This window comes from Stomoxys calcitrans, chromosome 2 (assembly GCF_963082655.1).
Source record: "Stomoxys calcitrans chromosome 2, idStoCalc2.1, whole genome shotgun sequence".
Lineage (NCBI taxonomy): Eukaryota > Metazoa > Arthropoda > Insecta > Diptera > Muscidae > Stomoxys > Stomoxys calcitrans.
In genome coordinates, this window is record NC_081553.1 from 28451553 (window position 1) to 28470868 (window position 19316).

Genomic DNA, 19316 nt, shown 5'->3' on the forward strand with positions numbered 1-19316 from the left:
ATAGCATATCTGGATACAAAAACATGGAGAAATAATACCTCAATACAATAAGATTGGTACCAGAAGACTATGGCATCTGGTAGAATCATGAATTACCACAACACACAACCAAAATCAGAGATAATTAACTACGCTAAAAGTTTTATCACCAGAGTACTCCGCATCAGTGACGAACAATTCCATCAAGACAATTTCAAAACAATACCCAAAATATTAAAAACCAATAGTTTTCCAACCAAATTAATTAATAAACTTTTCGGCGAAATAAAACGCAAACTAAACAGCACTTATGGCAACCCTACAACGAATGAAGAAACCAATCGATATTGTAGCTTCAAATACATCCCTGGATTAACAGATAACAAAAGCTTAAGAATCAAACAAACAACAAAATATTCTCCAACATCAAACTCCAATCGACAAACAACAACAAAGCAATGTTGTTTACGAAATTTAAGGGAACTGAAAAACAAAGCTGTGACTTACTACATATAGAAACAACAAAACGAACGCTACAAATAAGAATGGGAGAACACAGAGCTGACATTGAAAAAGGAACACAGAAAACAGCTTTGGAGCAACATATTTTGAAAAGTGGACATAGGGCAGACTTAGAAAATGTCAAAATATTAGATAAAGAAAACAAAGAGAGAAAGTGATACACTTTAGAAAGCTTAAGAATATAACTTGAAAGAGGACACAAACAATATTAGTATAAGTTACCGTGTTGCAATATAAAGACCGTGATACTAAAATTTAAGTTGTCTCCAATATAATTAATGTCGTGTTGTGTAATGAATGTGCTTTTGACGAAAAAATTCATTTGAATATATCCTAAATTATTATAAGTTAATTATATTTTCATGAAGATTTGAAATAAATGTAATGTTTAATTTAAATAGATGTATCCTCTGAAGATGTCAACAAAAATTGAGGAAACGTTAGGACAAATAAAATAAAAAGGAATTTTTATTTACGGAACATAGGTTTAAAGAGCTTAAGATAAAATAATTAAGATAAATAAATAGTTTATTGTTAAAAATTTTGAGAATTGATTTGAACACAACTGTATGTGTATACGTTAGGCGCTGGGGTCTTTTATGGGCAATATCTGTTTTTCATTTTGAATCTCATAATGAATTTTTAGCAAACAGCAAAAAAAATTTTGGGCGAGGAACAATGATATTATTATTTTTTTATATTCTGTAACCATATTACATTTAGAAAATAATAGATCTTTTGGACCGGAACGAACTTGCTCACCTATAGGTGCTAGACGAGGGTCGCCACCTCCACATATAACATGTGGCAACAACAACAACAACCAATTGTTAACACCCACAATCACATATTGATCAAATTAAAAAAAAATATACAAAATATCTCACGTTTTGAGAATAGAAAACTTTGTTAGTATTACTAATATAAATATATTATTTTCTATATAAATTAAAATAAAATTTAAGCATTTCTACTTTAAAACTTAAAACACTGCAGGAACAAAATTCAGCTATTTGTTGCACAAGATATACATATACATATATTATCCAAAGCCAGATATAATTATATCTAAGGCCAGATATAATTATACATAGCATATCTCTTTGGATATAATTATATATTGCAGATATAATAACATCTGGTCCCATATCCAATTATATCTACTACCATATATAGTTATTTATGTCAACAAATATAATTATATATAATTGGATATGGCAGATCCATTTGGATCTAATTAGATCCACCTATATCTTATCCGAGTTATATGTGGATCTGACCATATCAATTTTTTTTACTAGGGTGGGCTAGGTAATTTGTAATATATATCCTAAGGTTTGACTGATCACGTTTTAAACTCACTCACTCAGTTTTAGCCCAAACTGGTTTGGCAGACTTAAGTCTTGGGTGAGTATCGAACTCACGACTCCCAAACTCTTACTTGGAAAGCGCTACAAATGTACTTAAAATGAAATTGCATACGGAATTTAAGATGGCCATCCCAAGCCAAGTCTTGTACAGCATCTCTGACTAGATTTTACCAACAGTTTGTTAATACAAATTACACTTTGTTTATACTAGAGAAAATCTACTGAATGTTACAGTTGTCAAACTGCCAGCTCCGTTCTCCAGCTCTTGCTAATAAGAAATAAAGTACGAATCTGTTCGAATCTGTCCGCTTTGATTTGTTTACATATGTATGCATACGTTTTTCTTTTGTATATGAACTTACATTTGATTCTTCATTGTCGTTCGATTGTCCATGTGATGATGAACTTAAGTGTATTTTACTACTGCTACTGCCAGAAGCCACTTCTGCGCCGCTTGTGGCGCCACCTCCACTACCACCTCTTAAAAGTTCAGAGGTGGTAGCCAAATCAAGAGTTGATGATGATGGTCTTAAAGCGGCACGTTTGGCAACAATTTCTAACATTTCATTCAATATGGCCCCTTCAGCAGCTACATCGGCAGAACTTTTATCTAATTCTTTGTGAAGATAAAAAGAAAAAAAATATTCAATTAAAAAACATTCGAGGATAGATGAGAAATCTTGTACTTACTGTTGCACGACAAACGCATATTTAGTTCCTCTTTGAGTTGGGCATGTCGGTGTTCCAATTGTAGTTCCTGTTGACGTATACCAAGTTCTTCATCGCGTTTTCTAAAAAAAACAAAAATGTTAAATACATTTTGTCAAGATGACAAGGTGTTTAAAATCAAAACACGGAACACCCTGTAAACCCCGGCAAACGAAGAAAGTTGGGAACTTGGAGAACATGTGCAGTTTTATATAGCTCATCATTTCCATAAACAAAGACACTAGTTTTGATTGAATTAAAACAAATAATAGCTAATAGATAGATGGAGGCCATCGTAGCGCAGAGGTTAGCATGGCCGTATATGACGCTGATCGCCTAGGTTCGAATCCTGGCGATAACATCAGAAAACCAAAATTTAAATTTAAACTCGAATCGGACAGCACTCATTGATATGTGAGAAGTTTGCCCCTGTTCCAAAGTAGAATGTTCATGCGCAAATTTGCAATTTGCAATGGCTAATAGATTCTACTTTGTGCTAAGTACGCAGTTCAAAGTCACCACTCGATAGATAAAAAATTATTCTACACTAGATTCAACAACACCACCCATCTTGCGAAAAATCTACGCAGTATTTGGATTGTTGGAGAAAAAATGTTTCGTAAAATTTATAAAAAAAAAAATCTGCGTTGATGGATGGAATATCGGTGTAGTATGCACCACATATTTTGATGTTGACATAGTTAAATGTATAAAAATAGCTAATTTTGTCAGTATAAATAAAGAAGCTCCAGCTAAGAAGTCATTTGCAAATGGACCTGGTAGTAAACGCAGAAGAGATAGACCAAATGGAGAACGACATCTAGATGCTAGTAACCCACCCATTAAAGTTTTTAAACTTCTAGAAGTCTTATGGGTCGATTATGATTAGCTGCTCAGTTGCGTGGGTGAAATGAAAAAAAAAGTTGATGAAATGAACAAAAATATAACGCGATTTCATCGCACAAAAGTATTGGCACACTTATATGCATATCTTAAATATCTAAAAATTTTAGTCTAATCAATACTTTGTTGGCAAGCTCTTTAGCTTGATCACTGCGTCCGAACGGTTTGGCATGGAATGCACCAAAGTTTTTCGTAGGTTCCTCTCATATTTTTTGCCATTCTTCTATAAGAGCCTGCAAAATTTCGGACTTATTGGAAATGGACCGCCTTTTTACACGTCTATCCAGTTCCTCCCACAAATGCTTAATGGGGTTGAGGTCTGGAGATTGCGGAGGTTGTGGAAGGACATGTGGGGTTTACTTTACTTACTTGAGCTGTGTTATATTGCGCCATATTTCCAAAAGTTCTTTAAGTAATTTTTCATCATTACTACCAACATTATTGGTAGATTCCAAGCTAAAAATAAAGAATGAGTATAAGATACTTAAACTTGGGAAAAATGAATTAAAACTCATACTTTTCCAAGGTTTGTTCTTCACCCCGCAAAGCCTTTTCGATGAGTACACCTCGAGTTTCTAATTCTTTTAATTGCACTTCGATTTCTTCTTGTTCTCGCTGAATTTCCTGAGCGATTCTTAATCGCTTAAGCTCAGCTTGACGCACTGCCTTCGATATTGCACGCTGTTTTTTCTGGTCACGAGTCTCGGTAGTATAGCTTTCGTCTATATTATAATAAATAAAAATGAAATTTAAAAAATGACACATTTTTAGAAATTTAATAAAAAATAATAAACAAATGATAAATTATAAAGTTATTTCCATTAGGATGCATTGAAATATTTTTTCTATTGGCTAATTTTTTTACGAAAAAAAAAATTACCAGGCAAAAGACGATCGGGCACAGATAACACCATTCACGGCCAGTGAGGGCCCTCATCAATGCTATCATAATTTTTCCGACCCTATTTGTACGAAATATTCGATAGTGCCGATAAAGGGCCCTAAAAGTATTGTAATGGCAGAAGATGTTGCTTGACTGATCGTCAGTGTTTTGGCAATTTTTTTCGACTCACTTCTCTTAAGGAGATAACTAGCATCCTTTTTTTTAAAGGCGGCCATTCTTGAAATTATAAGTTTCATTTATAATTTAAATAAAATAAAATTTTGTATAAAAAATAATTTAGTAAGCTTTTATACTTATTTTTAAGTTTCTTATTTTCAACGTAAAATGTAATTGTTCAATTATTTTTTGGGGATGTTAAATTTGGCTCGTTTTTGTTTTCAACTATGGTAAATTTTTAATTGAAATAATAATGAGTAATCTATTTAACGAATACCTTAAAATAATAAGAAATTTATTTAACAAACCATCTGATCTTTGATAATTCAATGGCAAAGGCGGTATGGGAGGCGGTGTCTGATCATCATAAGCGGGAGCGGCAACAGCATTGCTCGAGGAGGTATTTGTCATCGATTGCGATTTATGCACGACACATAATTGTGGACTGGATGAGGAGAAGGCCAGTATTGCCGATGAGGATGATGATTTCTTGGTTGGAGGACTGTTGTGTGTGGAACGCATGTCTTTGCGATTGTTTGTGTATAACTGGTGTTTTGTTGATGATGGATGCTGTTGATGTTGGGAATGGTAATGTTGTTGTTGATGATGATGATGATGACTACCACTACCATTGCTACTACTACTACCCTGTATGCGTTGTTGGTGATAATTACTGCCATTGTGGTTGTTGTTCGGCCTAGTGTTGAGTTGACTTTGACTGTAGTATGTTGAATGAGATAAGTGTTGTGAATGCGTTAGAGCATCCTGTGAAGAATGAAGTTTTTTGGGTGCTTCATACGAGGATAAGGCAGCCATTGATACCGAAGAGGTTCTTAAACGGCGTGATGGGCTACTATAACCACTGCCATGATAACTGTAATCATCCTTTTGCTGTTGTGTGTAGTTGTTTTGTTTGGTAAGTTTAAAAATTAAAATTTAATATAAAAATGGGAAAATGATTGATAAGTGAAGTTTAATGTTTGGTTTTTTTTTTCATTTTGGAATTGGATTTATAAGGGCAAGAGCAGCATTTTGAGAAAAATAATAAAGAAAAAATACAAGTCAGTTAAAAAAATACATTTATTTATTTTATTTTATCAAGTTTTTATAATAACATGCGTTTTTAATTTAAAAAAACAAAAAAAAAAATAATAAAAATAAAATTTAAAAATGGCATTAAACACAAATAGTGTCTATAGAGTGTAGCTAGCTAGAATTGTAGTATATGTAGTGGTAAAGGGAAGGCGGGAAAGGTTTTCCAGGATGTTCCATTTCACCCATCTCACATGAAGGGAAAAAAGTAAAGAATAATACACAAAAGTACCAAAACCAAAAGGAATGTAGGAAAAGGTAGATAAAAAACAAAGACCTTTGTCTGCATTAAAAACTAAATTCTTGTTTATTTATAACAAAATAAAAAATAATACAATTTTATAACAATAATAACATAAAACAAAATAAAGTTAAGTGAAAAAAACTGAAAAAAATCAGTAATATTAATGGCAACTTAATAAACATTTGGAATTATTTTGTTTTCTCTATAATAAATTTAAACCATATATATATATATATATGTATATTACATAAAGAAATTTTAAACAAAAAATATATTTGTGACGGACAGTTTCGTTTTCTTTTTTCATTTCGGACAATAAAATCAAAAACTATTTATTCTGTAAAAAGAGAAATTAAAAAAAAGAAACGGAAAAATAAAAAAACTAGATAATTTACTGTGGAACCCATAATTTCCGGTTTTTGAAGCATTTCTTCTTGAGCAGGATGATGCGCAGTATAAGTTGAGTATATGTATAGGTATATTGAAATGTATGTATGTTTATAAGTATATATGGTTTATGTACAATTATTTTATCCGCGCCATATTCATTGGGGCCAGCGAACTATGAGAAGCAAGCAACTATCAAAGCCAATATTTGGGCTTTCTAGGGGTTCTTAAAGCAATTTTCTCCAGAGAGCCTTTTATGCAACATTGAGTCAATGAAATTGATATTTGTTCTTTGCAAAAACACACACTGACAATACAATTTTAATCTAAATATGTTATATGAGGTAGTTTTTTTGCAAAAAGTTTTGTGATAAACTACACCAACCTAGAAGTTAATAATAAAACTTTAAATTAATATAATTTTTATTATTTTTTATGCTTCTAAAAAAATTCTCAGTACCGTTAGAAATGAGCTGAATATACCAAAACGTATATGTAAGTATAGGGTACACTTATAAGGTAATGTTATGTTGTCACCTGGTGGATTTTTCATTACAACTTGATTTAGATGCATGGCGAAACAATTAAAGGTGGTCTCATTTGTACAACAACCACAAATCATAAGGTGCAAACCGCCATCTTGCCAACAAGCTGATTAACGTTTTGCCAACACACATAGAGAAATTTGTGTGCGTGTGTGTATAGATGTGCGCACATGTGCAGAGAATATGCGAGAAAGAAGATAACAACAAAGAGAATTCAAATTCTGTAATCTTAATACCGCCTTGATTTAAATGGAGTACATATAAAGCTGCTATCACACGATATGTGTGCCACGTAGGTGCTATCACTTTCTGTATTCAAAAAATACTAGTCAGGCCCACTCTAATCGGCATGTATTCTCATATGCATTGTATTTTTTTTATAGACATGTGTCTACATCAGTGGTGGGCACTCGAACACAGTTGAAAATATTTAATTGTGTTTGCAGTGGTAGTAAAAACCGACCAAGAGAAATAACTATACAAAATACCAAAAATGCCTCGACCGAAGAAAGCCACACGAAATTGCTTACATAGTGTTTGATATGAGCTCGCTTTTATCGAAAGAGTTGTATATTGATTCGAAAAACATATTTCATATACAATTTTTCGTACGTATCACAGAATTGCTATTTTGAAAATACATATGACAATGCATTTCGTTTGATAGCAGCTTTATCAAACATGGCAAAAATTGAGCAACACCAGATTACGACAACCCGACACGCCACGCTGCAAGGGGTTCATGGTACGACCAGTACAGTTAAAGGGTTACTGAGGCTAATAAAGCAGCGTGCAAGGAAATGATGCAGTCGGTAGTAATTATTCGACATCATATCACTGTTTTAGGTTGTTTTTGTTGTTGCTATATTAAATCTATTTATATTCTAAGATATAAATAGATAATCACAAATTCAGCCAGTATGTATTAGTGATGGAGAATAACAAATAAAAAATGTGTTTGATGTTTTCGCCAGGATTGGAACTCAAACTTTTTCTGTTAAAGGAGCACCAGTGTTGCCATGGTCATAAATTCATAAAAGTTGAAAATAATTGTTCGATTTCGTAATTATTTTTTAATTCGGTCAAAAACTAGGTTTTTTGTATAGGTTTATGACGTTTTTGACGTATGATCTATACATCGGAAATGTATATCATATACGTCAGATTTTTCGACAGGCCATCTCTGGCGACATGCCACTGAAATAAGAAAGCATTTTTATTGCGTTATAGGTAGTGTGTAATAATAATCATGATAATAGGATGTCAACGTGGTGCAGAGGTTAGCAGAGCGCCTGGGTTCAAATCCCGGCGCGAACATCAGAAATTTTTTCAGCGGTGATTATTTTATTACTAATGCTGGCTACAGTTGTGAGGTATCCTGATATATTAAAACTTCTCAAGTGGTGTCGCTAAATGGAATATTCATGGAAAATTAAGTAGTATTTACTAGCTTAGATATAACGATCAGGTAACTAGAGTGCCATAAATAAAAGAATCGCATGCCAGCTGAATATGTCACAATATACGTAAGTGTTTCCTACGATTAATAGTTTCCAGTGGAAAATTTAAGCAAACATCGAAACATTTGTGATACTTTTGGAGGGACTATACAGCATTTAGCCAACACATCAGCTGGGAAAATTTACACTACCTTTTTTAGGTATCATGGTATAACAGCTTTTACCAATCAGAGCTGCATTAGTTTCTACAAAATTACAGGATACACTAAACAACGTAAAGTCAGAAACTCAGAGTTGTACAGCATCTATAAATTGATTGTTGGCTCAGAGTTAATGAATGAATAAGCAGGCATATAAGTAATTTCTTTTTCTCTACCATTTCAATTAAGTTTAAATTTAAGAATTTCAAAAAATCCAAAAAATAATTTCCTTATTAATATAGTTGGTTTTGTGATTTCTAATCTTTTTTTAAATATATACTCTAATATTGCTAAAATTTCAAATGATCACTTTTTTAAACATTCACGTAGATAAAAACATAAATTTGAAATTACACAAATTTTTAACAAGCAAGCATGCAATGATTGAAGGGCATACACAATGAAACAAAAGATGCTTTTATAGAAGAAAAAGTTCAGCTTACACCAATATAGGAACTCCTGAGTTCAGTGCAGGACTGGATTTTTTGCAAGACAGAAAGGAAGACGGAAGAGATATAAAAAGACAAATACATTAAGTTATTATATACAGATTGCATAATGTATAAATAAAAATATCATAGTAGTTTTTTAATTAAAGAATCAATAATTCTAATAAGTTCCTAATAAATGTCTCTAGCCTTCTGTTTGATATGTCAATTAACAGCTTTTGATAAATCAAGTTCCATTTTCGATAAAAACTTTCCACTTCAATTTTCTTTCTTTAGTAGGTATCCCTTATACAATAGCGTTCGGATTATTTTGAGGTACTATTGTTTTGGACATAAATAGGGCCTTAGAATCGGACTAGTTCTTATTTTTAATTTTAAACTAATTTCAATGTAGGAGTATATCCAAATACATAAATTGGAAGATGACATACTTAAATTTTGTTATTGTTTTTTTTTTAATTCTTTCGATAACATAAAATTTTTTTTTTTTAACATTAAAGACTGTTAAATAAAAAAATTAATTATTTCTATCTACATACATGGGTGTAAAGACGTTAAAAAGAAAGAAAATAATTGTACCAAAACCAAAGAACAAAAACATTAAAGGAAAAGAGGTGTTAAATATTTTTTTGAAGATATATAATTTTACCATCACCTATATCCATATATGTATTATCAAAGAGAGATAATGAATAGACTTCTAGTAAACTATTTACAAATATAGTCAAAAGCACATAAAAGATGGTTGATTTTAAAAATCCCAGAGTGAACACACTTACCTTTGACTTATCTTTGGACTTTGGTGATATACGAAAACGACTTAGAACACCATCAATAGCCGAAGAGTTACTTCCTCCGTGGCTGCCACTAACAGTATTAGCACCACCACCAGTTGTACCTGGATGCTCTGACTGTGCAGAGTTGCCCTCACTGGCTGCATGGTCCTTGTGATGTTTGTTCTCCTTGCTACTGCTGCTGCCGCCTTGACCCATGTGAAAGAAATTCGTCAATGATTGTATTAAGGATTTTCTACGTTCCGGGTCCTTGGCCCTTCGACTGCTATTTTTGGACAATGGTTTGGCTCCCTGTTGTTGTTGACTTGTAGCAGACATTAAAATATTAGGATCTGATGTGAAATCTGCTCTAACAGTTGGTGTTTGGTGACTTATGGTACCGCTGCCAATTTGTTGAACATTTTGTTTTTGTGAATTGCTTAAGTAGGCCAAATCGTTGACACTCTTCGACGTGCTCATTTTCGATTCGCGTAAACTCGTTTGCCTTTCATATGAAGCCGCATCCGGACGCATATCTACCTGCTTCGAGTTATTGCAATTGTAATCGGCTTGTATGCGTTTTCGCAATAACTGCATTTTCTCCTCGGGACTTAGTCCCAATTCCGAATTGGACTTTAGACGAGCCCTGGCTCTAGCTTCGCTACGTAAATTTTCGGTAGAGGTAGAAAAGTTCGAATCTCTTGTCAGGGATTCTGCATCAGCGGTGGCGACCCCATTACGTCCTTTATTTTGACGTAATGGCGGTATGGGTGTGGTTATCTCACTGCTTGACGTTTGGGAAACTGTTGTGCGTTGTGAGCCTTTTACATTAGAAAAGGATGGGGTTTTATTTATTTTGTAGCGTTCTTCAAATGCCTTGAATTGATCTCCTTCTAGGTGTTCACTAAACGGCCTTTGTTTGTAGGCATTGGCCCGCGTTGGTGACAGAGCCTCCATGCCGTAGGTGGACACATAGGATGATGGCAAAGGTGTGTTCTCTTTAAAACTGGAACTATTGCTAAGGAAACGTTGCGTAGCCGCCGCAGTACGAGCCGAAGGTGATGTGGAATTAGCGGCCGTAGAGACATGATAGTGTGCCTGGTTTGTGCAGTTTGTGTCAGTGGTGGTTGCAGCTGCCGCTAGCTTTGGTGTTGGACTTAAACTGGAACCACTAGAATAACCGCAAATAGCACCGCCACTGCCCGTACCACCAAGGCCACTAGTCAGAATACTGCGCTGACGACTACGATGTAGCCGCTTTTCGGCGTTCAGCTGCTTCTTCGACTGCAACTTGTCCATGACTAAATCGTGTATTAGGTCCTTCTGCTTGGTGCGTTCTTTGGTTATTTCTTCCAGTTTGCTTGTGAGCGTTGGAATTTCAGGTACTTTTTGCACTTGTGGCTGTGCGGCTATTCCTCCACCGGCCGCTTTTGTTCTATCTGTAATGACTGGTGATGTTGAACCCATTGTTGTTGTGCCGGTATTTTGTGATTTTGGGGCAGATGGTCCTTGGTCCTTGGTATCATATCTTATATTAGTTTCTGTTGCGGGTTCTATCACAGTTGTTTGGTGTTGTTGTTGATTAGGAGCAATCAAACCACTTCCCCCAGACGTTGCCTCGCCCTTTGAGCTTTTTCTTCGCTGCTTCCTTGCCTCCAGCGAATCCCCTCGGGCCGTTGTGCTAATTTGCACTATTTTCTGTTGCAAAGCTCGCACATACTCCTCATAGGAGAGTTCATCGTTGGATCTCCTATCACCTGGCATGGGTACACTGGGACTGGCACTCTCTTTAGAAGATTGTCTAGGTGGTGTAGTTTTGCTAGAAGATGTGCCTGAGTTATTGCCTGATTGTGAAGATGATTGCGGAGATTTTGGAGCTTGATCTGTGCTACTTGGGGTAGATCCAGCTGTGGCATACTCGCGCTGCTTATTGCTAGAATTTCGGGGGGTGTGTGGTGATGAATCCAAAGGACTAGAAACCACGGTTAAAGCTTCACTCTCTTCTGTGGTGGTGGTGGCGCCACCCGCTGTTGTGATTGAATAATTTGCGGGCCTCGAAATCGAAGACATTTGAATTTGAGAGTTCGTACTGTCCTCCTCCAGGTCATTGATTGTGCTGGAATCCGTAAGCGATTGAGTCATAATCGACGAAGAAGTCATAGCAGCTGATGCTGATCCTATCACTTGTTTCGATTCATTTACAGGAGTTTTATTGGCATCCTCGTGCATTATATAGGCCCCTTGCTCGATATAATCTATGCCCAGTTTCTCATCTCGTTTCATGGCAATGGGTTTATAGGTCTCGTTTGAGGAAAATACAATAGGCTGCGCCGATTTTATAGGCGCATTGGGTAAATGCTTAGGAGTTGTTTGGTCCACAAATTCGACATAGCCTCGATTACGTAGAAGAGCCGTATTGGTGGCCGAATGTGGCTCGGTACCCGAACTATCGGAGCCTGTGTCCATAAACTCTATGTCATCCAGATCAATGGATTTCAATATGCCTTCAAACTCGGCCACCGGAGCTGTTTTTGCCAATTCTTTCATAACTTCATTTGTGCTGGGCAAACGACCAGCAGCACTGACTCCACCTGTCGCTGCATTACCCTTCCGTTTCCCTTTCTTATGGCTCTTGCCCTTGCCGTGGCTGCTTTTAACGAAATCCATATCGACAAAATTTTCTGATATACAATCATCTGCCGTCCAATCGGATAACTCAGTTTCGGTTAGAATTTGTGCAGTTCCTGTGGGTTCGGTTTCGGAATCTGAGCCTCGAGACAAGAGATCCCCTGTGGGTGTCTTATCCATATCGATGAGAGGCGATGTAATCGGTGAGGATTCTGCCGGTTTTTGTGCGCTGCTAAGATTAAGGCTTATGGGCTTTACCGCTTTCGTTTGCTCGACAGCCGAAGTGTCCAGGATTAGAGGCAGATTCTTCAAACTTTCAATTTTATTTTCATTTCTAGTGTCGAATTTAAGCATGGAGGGATTTACCCGCGGAGGCCCTTTTGCTGGCAGTGGTGGTCCATTTTCTGGCAGTGGTGGGGGCTCCTCGTCATCCTCCTGCCTGATAGCGGTGGTTACCTCCCTTTGCCCCTTTACCTCAATGACTGTGGTTTCAATGGGCTCGGGGGTGGCAGTAACAGGTTCGTGCTCGTGGTCTGCTTCATGCTCATCCCCCAGCTCTGTAGTCTTCAACGCCGGCTGTGCGGGCACAATAATGCCCTCAGGTACTTCCATGTACTTGAGATCTTCCGGATCGCCCACATACTTTCCATCTATAATCATAAGACTATCAATTTGCATAAGGGTGCCTGAGCTATCATGAACTTCAACGCGTGGCACCTGATGCCCAGTTCCAGTCGATGTGGTGGATACCATGGCTATTGCACTATTGTGGGTTTCTGGACTAGTGGTAGACTCTAAAATGAAATGTTCGATGTCTTCTAAACTAGATGAGTGCGATGAGCAAGTGGAGTGAGTTGAAGATGACGAAAGATTATCTGAGTTGTGAGCCTTCCAGGCGATGTTGGGCACCTCAATTTGCACATCCTGCACTTCAGTGTCATCGTGTTGATCTTGCTGCTTTTCGGGCGCATCCGCTTTCTCCATATTATTATCCTCTTGCTGGGGAGATTTCTCTTCTTTGCTTGAGGACGAAGTGTCCTTGTGCTCTTCTATGTGCCCCAAAATGTCTGGTATGACTTGTTTTACATCTTTGGAGACATCTGGAGTTTTGGTCTCATTTTCCAATATGGTCCGGTTACTTTTTTGATCCGGCGAATCCCCTGTTAAGTCAATGACTTTATTGCTATCGGATTTGTCACGATCGATTTCCTTCTCCGGTGTCACCAAATCCACTGTCTCGATTATGTTGCTCTTATTATTAGTGGGCGTGGTGGCGGGAGATTTCTTGTTGGGTGACATGGCATCCAGTAACACGGCATTTACCGTTTCCGAGTACTCCATGCATTTGTTGAGCTCATTTTTACTGTTGACAAAGACATTTTCCTTTTCATTGTCTGTTGAAGCTGTGGACGAGGCTTTTTGTATGGTGATCTCCACTTTAAGATCGTTGAGAATATTGTTAGTGGCTGAACGCATTAACTCTTGACTAGTCTTTTCGCCCAATTTGGTGCGATCCAAAAAGGTCTTCATACTGGGACTAATTTCATTGCTGGGATTCAAAAGTTTCTGACATTCGGAAATGTTGGATTGGAAACTACGTATACGCGAGTCCAATACTGAGGTGGAGCCTGACTTTTGAATCTTATTGCCATTGGCAGGTTCCCCAAGCAAATAACGTTTCTTCAACTCTAAACTCTTTTTGGAGGCAATACCTTCGGTACTGGCAGTTTTGTTAAGCAGATAATCACCTGGCCTAGGATTTTGCAATGGGGTACGATTGCTTGTCAACAGCGATGGATCAACTTGAACCAATGGTTTGAATTGTGGCATTAATGGCTGTTGTTGTTGTGTTTGATATTTGGCCAAATACGTACCACCGCCAGCACCACTTATTGCCTTATGCTGTGTATTTGCGCCATTGTAGTTTTGTGTCATGGATGGTGGTATGATTGTTGATTTCACCTGCAAATTGGATATAAAGCATTTGAAAAAATGTGTTTTTATTTAAAATTTTTAACATACAGAAGCTTAAATTTTCTACATAAATTTCCATTTTTAAATGAATGAATAAAATATTTATTTTCTGTTTTATTTCTAAGTAGGACGGGCCAATGCTGAAATATGGGGCCGTGGTTTACGCTTAAACTGAGGGAACAGCGTGCAAGGATATACGGGTATGGCCACAGTCCAATTGTTTGTATAGTCCAAATATTGTGAAATCAGCTTCCGCCCTTGAAACTAGCTAGTGGCGCTCATGGACTTTAATTGGAGGAAGCGAGGTCGAAGAGCATGGTTGCGTTTACAGGTATACGTGTCCGAGTGCGCTTTCGTATTGAATGAAATTTCAACTCGTATTTAATGGAAGTTATAACACTTGTATATACATTTTTATGTCAAAGTTTTTATAAATAATGAGAGATTTAAACTTTTGCGTTCTTAAATTTCTAAAATCCGGTTCATTAAAAAGGTACCTAATTCACAATAGAGAGATTTCGATCGATTTTATTCGTTCGCCACTTTTCTACATCAAACTATTGTGAATGATCAATATCTAATAGTCAATGCCAGCTGGGCATAAATGTTATTGTTATTATATTGACCCCCTTTCTCCAGCATTGTAAAATAATAAACCGTAAAAGGAGTCTCAATGTTCACCCAGAGAAGACTGAAATCTGCCTGTTCACGAGGAAGATGAAGATGTGCTAATTCGACACACCACGTTACCTCAATACTTAAGAGTAACCTTGGACAGGAAACGGAATTGGTGAAGTGTCACATTCGGGAGCGTACCGAGAATGCTCACAGATGTTAGGCACTATGTAGACGGGCCGTAGACTCGAAATAAGGCCTGAGTCCAAGAATAGTCCACTGGCTCTACAGGAGCCTCAGTAGTTTGGTGGACTGCGATGGAAAAAGTGTAACGTATGGTTAATACAACGGTGTCAGGGAACATGTTGTCTTAGCATAGGCGCAGCCATTAGGACTACGCCCACTAGGGCACTGGAGACTATTCTAGATAACCGACCATCGGACGCACAAATTAAGTGTGAGGCAGCCACTGCGGCTATGAGACTTAAGGCGAGGGGAGAATGGCTAGAGGAAAGGAGCAGGTCATACCATCGCGATATAATCGAGGCAACGACAGGAAACCTGGAACGAATGGAAGAGGTTTCCGATCGACTACCTGAGACTTGAGGTCGGGTTCGAGTCACTATTGCCAGCGGCATATTCTTAGTTTGACGGAACTATGGTATTGCGATCTGGATGACCATGCTACACAGATGGATCAAAACTACAGGACAGAGTGGGTCTGGGGGAACAGGGATTGTGATCTGTTTTTCGACTGCCTGAGCATAATACGGTCCTGCAGGGAGATATTGGGCGATCACGGAATGCGTGAGATTGTGTGGTGTTAACGCGAGCACGTCGAGTGTGAAAAAGATATTCAGATTGCTTTGTCTTCTTTATTAGTAAGCCTCACAGTTTAGGATCAAACATAAGTGAAACTGTAATTTTTTACTTGCGGTATGATGATTACATTTTTAAATTTTACAATTCCATGGCAGCCGGTTGTACGTACAGGATTGACCCGATTAAAGTACATCAATTATAAGTACATCCTTTTCATGGGTAGAAATGGGTTTCTACCAGGTAAATTCCCAATAATATCCAAATATGGTCCAATCTGGACCACATTTGACAGGAATGGGTAGGGGTCTACCAGAACACGTAACGCATGGCACAGCAAAATGTAAACTTTTTCTCACCTGTGTAAAAAAAAACACCGCCTACGTCATTTTTAAATCTCACCATAGGAGTTTGCTACCGATTGGCACACCCTCATAAACTAAATTTATACATTACAGCAAGAAAAAAAAAACGAAGCGCAGGGTAACATAGAAGAACATACGAGCAACACTACTCTTGTGTCTTCTTATATATAAAAATCTATTTGTGTTTGTTTGTGTGTTCCTTATAGACTCAGAAACGGCTGAACTGATTTTCTTGAAATTTTCACAGATGGTGCATATGATCCCGTGGTGAAAATAGTGTACTATTGGGTCGCCCAAAAAGTAATTGCGGATTTTTTAAAAGAAAATAAATGCATTTTTAATAAATCTTAGAATGAATTTTAATCAAATATACACTTTTTTCTAAAGCAAGCTAAAAGTAACAGCTGATAACTGACAGAAGAAAGAATGCAATTACAGAGTCACAAGCTGTGAAAAAATTTGTCAACGCCGACTATATGAAAAATCCGCAATTACTTTTTGGGCAACCCAATATATATTTTTTTTGATATCTGAAGGGGGCGGAGCCTCCTCCTCTTACCCTAATTTTCAGAAACGCCAGATCTCGAAAATGGATGGTGCGATTTAAGCCATCTCTTATAGTAACCTAAAAAAAAGTTCGTATCCAAATTTCGGATGGGGTACCTAAGGGGGCCGCCCCACCCCCAAAACTTACCAAATATATATATAGACCAATCACGACAATATGGGACACAAATGGTATCAAATTGTCGGACTAAGTGTTTGGGGGACCACCCCAACCTCCAAAACACCCTAAATCGGACATATTTGCCCACCATGGAATTATGGGACTCAAATGAAAGGTATTTGCGAGTAAAATACGAAACTGATATCCAAATGTGGGACCAAGTTTCTGGGGGTCCACCCCTTCCACAAAACACCCCCAAACAGGACTTATTTACTGACCATGACAATATGGGACTTAAATAAAAGATATTTCAGTGTAGAATACGAATCTGATATCCAGATGTTGGATCAAGCGTTTGCGGGCCGCCCATCCCCAAGAACATCCTCCAAAGATGACAAATTTACGACCATAGGCTCAAATAAAAGGTCTTTGGAAGAAATGCACAAATCTGATATCAATATTTGGGAAAAGTGTCTATGGGGCCACCCACTCCCATAACACCACCCAAATAGGAAGTATTTGCTGACCATTTCAATATGAGGCTCAAATAAGAGGTTTTTTAGAGTAGAACACGAATTTGATATATATTTTCAAAGCCAAGACACTGAGTGGCCGCCCCATCCCCCAAAACACCCCCAAACTGGCTATGGTTGGCGACTACAGAAAAATGGGGCTCAAATGAAAGGTAGTTGGGAGTAGACCATGAATCTGATATCAACAAACTGGACCAACTGTCTAGAGGACGTATTTGCAGAGACAGTGGAGTTCGATATTCATAGTTTTTAGGGCCCATACCCCAAACCGGACATATTTGCTGGTTTAGCAATAAGGGATTTAAATGAATGGTATTTGAAATAAGAAGACTAATTTGATATCCAATTTTGAGGACAATGGCAATATGGGGTTCAAATAAAAAATATATAGATATTAGAGAATAGAGTACGTTGCTGATATATTTTCAGGGCTGAGTGTTTGGGGGACCACCCCACTCCCCAAAACATCCCTAAAACGGGCATATTTACCGACCATGTCAATGTGGGGCTTAAATGAAAGGTATTTGGGGGGCTGAGCAAGAATTGATATCCACTTTCGGGACTAATTTTTTGGGGGTCTACCCCTTTCCCAAAATGCCCCACAAATAGCAATTTTTACTGACCATCGCAATATGGGGCTCAAATAAAGGTATTTGGCAGTAGAATACGAAATTGATATCCAAACATAGGACCATGTATTTAGGGCATCACCCCTTCCCCAAAACACCTCCCAAAGGGTAAAAATTTTTCGACCATGCCAATATGTTGCTTAAATGAAAGGTATTTGAGATTGGAAAACGAATTTGATAACCAATTTTGGGGCCATGTGTTTGGGGGACGCCTCATCCTGTGAACTCCCCTTAAACCAAAGGCAATATGGGGTTTAAATAAATGGTGAGGCCAAGTGTCTGGGGGACCACCTCACCCCCGAAAACACACCTAAATCAGTACACTACATCCAAACTTAAATTCATAGATCAATAACGATCATAAGGGATTCAGATAAAGGCACTTATATTGCTAAACTGTTAGTCAAGCGATATACTATTGGGTTGCCCAAAAAGTAATTGCGGATTTTTTAAAAGAAAGTAAATGCATTTTTAATAAAACTTAGAATGACCTTTAATCAAATATACTTTTTTTACACTTTTTTTCTAAAGCAAGCTAAAAGTAACAGCTGATAACTGACAGAATGCAATTACAGAGTCACAAGCTGTGAAAAAATTTGTCAACGCCGACTATACGAAAAATCCGCAATTACTTTTTGGGCAACCCAATATTTTCGTAGCATGGCACTTCACTAAAAGCACTTTAATTGTTGAAAATAAATATTCAAAGGAAAATTTTGCTCCATATAAAGTTAAAGAAGGCGCAGCGACGCTGGCCCGGTTCAGCTAGTATGGACATATAAGAAGATAAGTTGTTTACATCTTAAACTACAATGTTTTCATACCTGGACTTTAGTGGGCTTTCTCAGATGCGTATCATCTATAAATATCTTTGGGGCACTACGGATAAGTTCGTCATTATCAAACTCAGAATCTGTAGAAATTTCGGTGGCCGAATTATGTTCCAATTCGTCGGACGTCGAACTTTCGGAATCGCTTTGAACCTGTAATGGGTTACAATGATCATGTTAGAAGAAGGCATGGCAACACTAAATCATCCAGAAAAATGTATGTATAAAAACTCAACAAATAAAAATTGACAAAACATAATTATAAGACTAATATATGCTTAGAACACAAACAATTGTAACATAGAGTTAATAGAAAAAATCCTTTCAGGTACGATCCAAAAAGGTTTGAACACAACATTATTAAATCAAGTATATAAAATGTTTGTACATATGTATGTAAAAAAACAACAATGTGCGTGTGTTTTATGTGTTAGCTAAAAATAACAAAAAAAAAATGAAGAAACGTTTAAAATGTAGTCGATCGATGGTGATCAAAACAATCAGCGGCAGCAGCAATTTGATTGGAGGGGTTAGAACGGGGCTTTTGAACACAGCTTTGTTTTG

General features: G+C 37.0%; 1 protein-coding gene across 1 annotated transcript in view; it reads right to left on the bottom strand.

Moving 5' to 3' along the window:
* Positions 1-19316, bottom strand: part of LOC106080531 (F-actin-monooxygenase Mical) — a 68953-nt gene that overhangs the window by 3114 nt on the left and 46523 nt on the right. Inside the window, exons 14-21 of the mRNA XM_059361398.1 lie at positions 18747-18905; positions 9699-14282; positions 8914-8946; positions 4851-5433; positions 4000-4204; positions 3852-3938; positions 2562-2662; positions 2234-2487 (exon numbers count right to left, since the gene is read on the bottom strand). Of these exons, the coding sequence (XP_059217381.1) occupies positions 2234-2487; positions 2562-2662; positions 3852-3938; positions 4000-4204; positions 4851-5433; positions 8914-8946; positions 9699-14282; positions 18747-18905 (6006 nt within the window). The remainder of the gene's footprint in view (positions 1-2233; positions 2488-2561; positions 2663-3851; positions 3939-3999; positions 4205-4850; positions 5434-8913; positions 8947-9698; positions 14283-18746; positions 18906-19316) is intronic.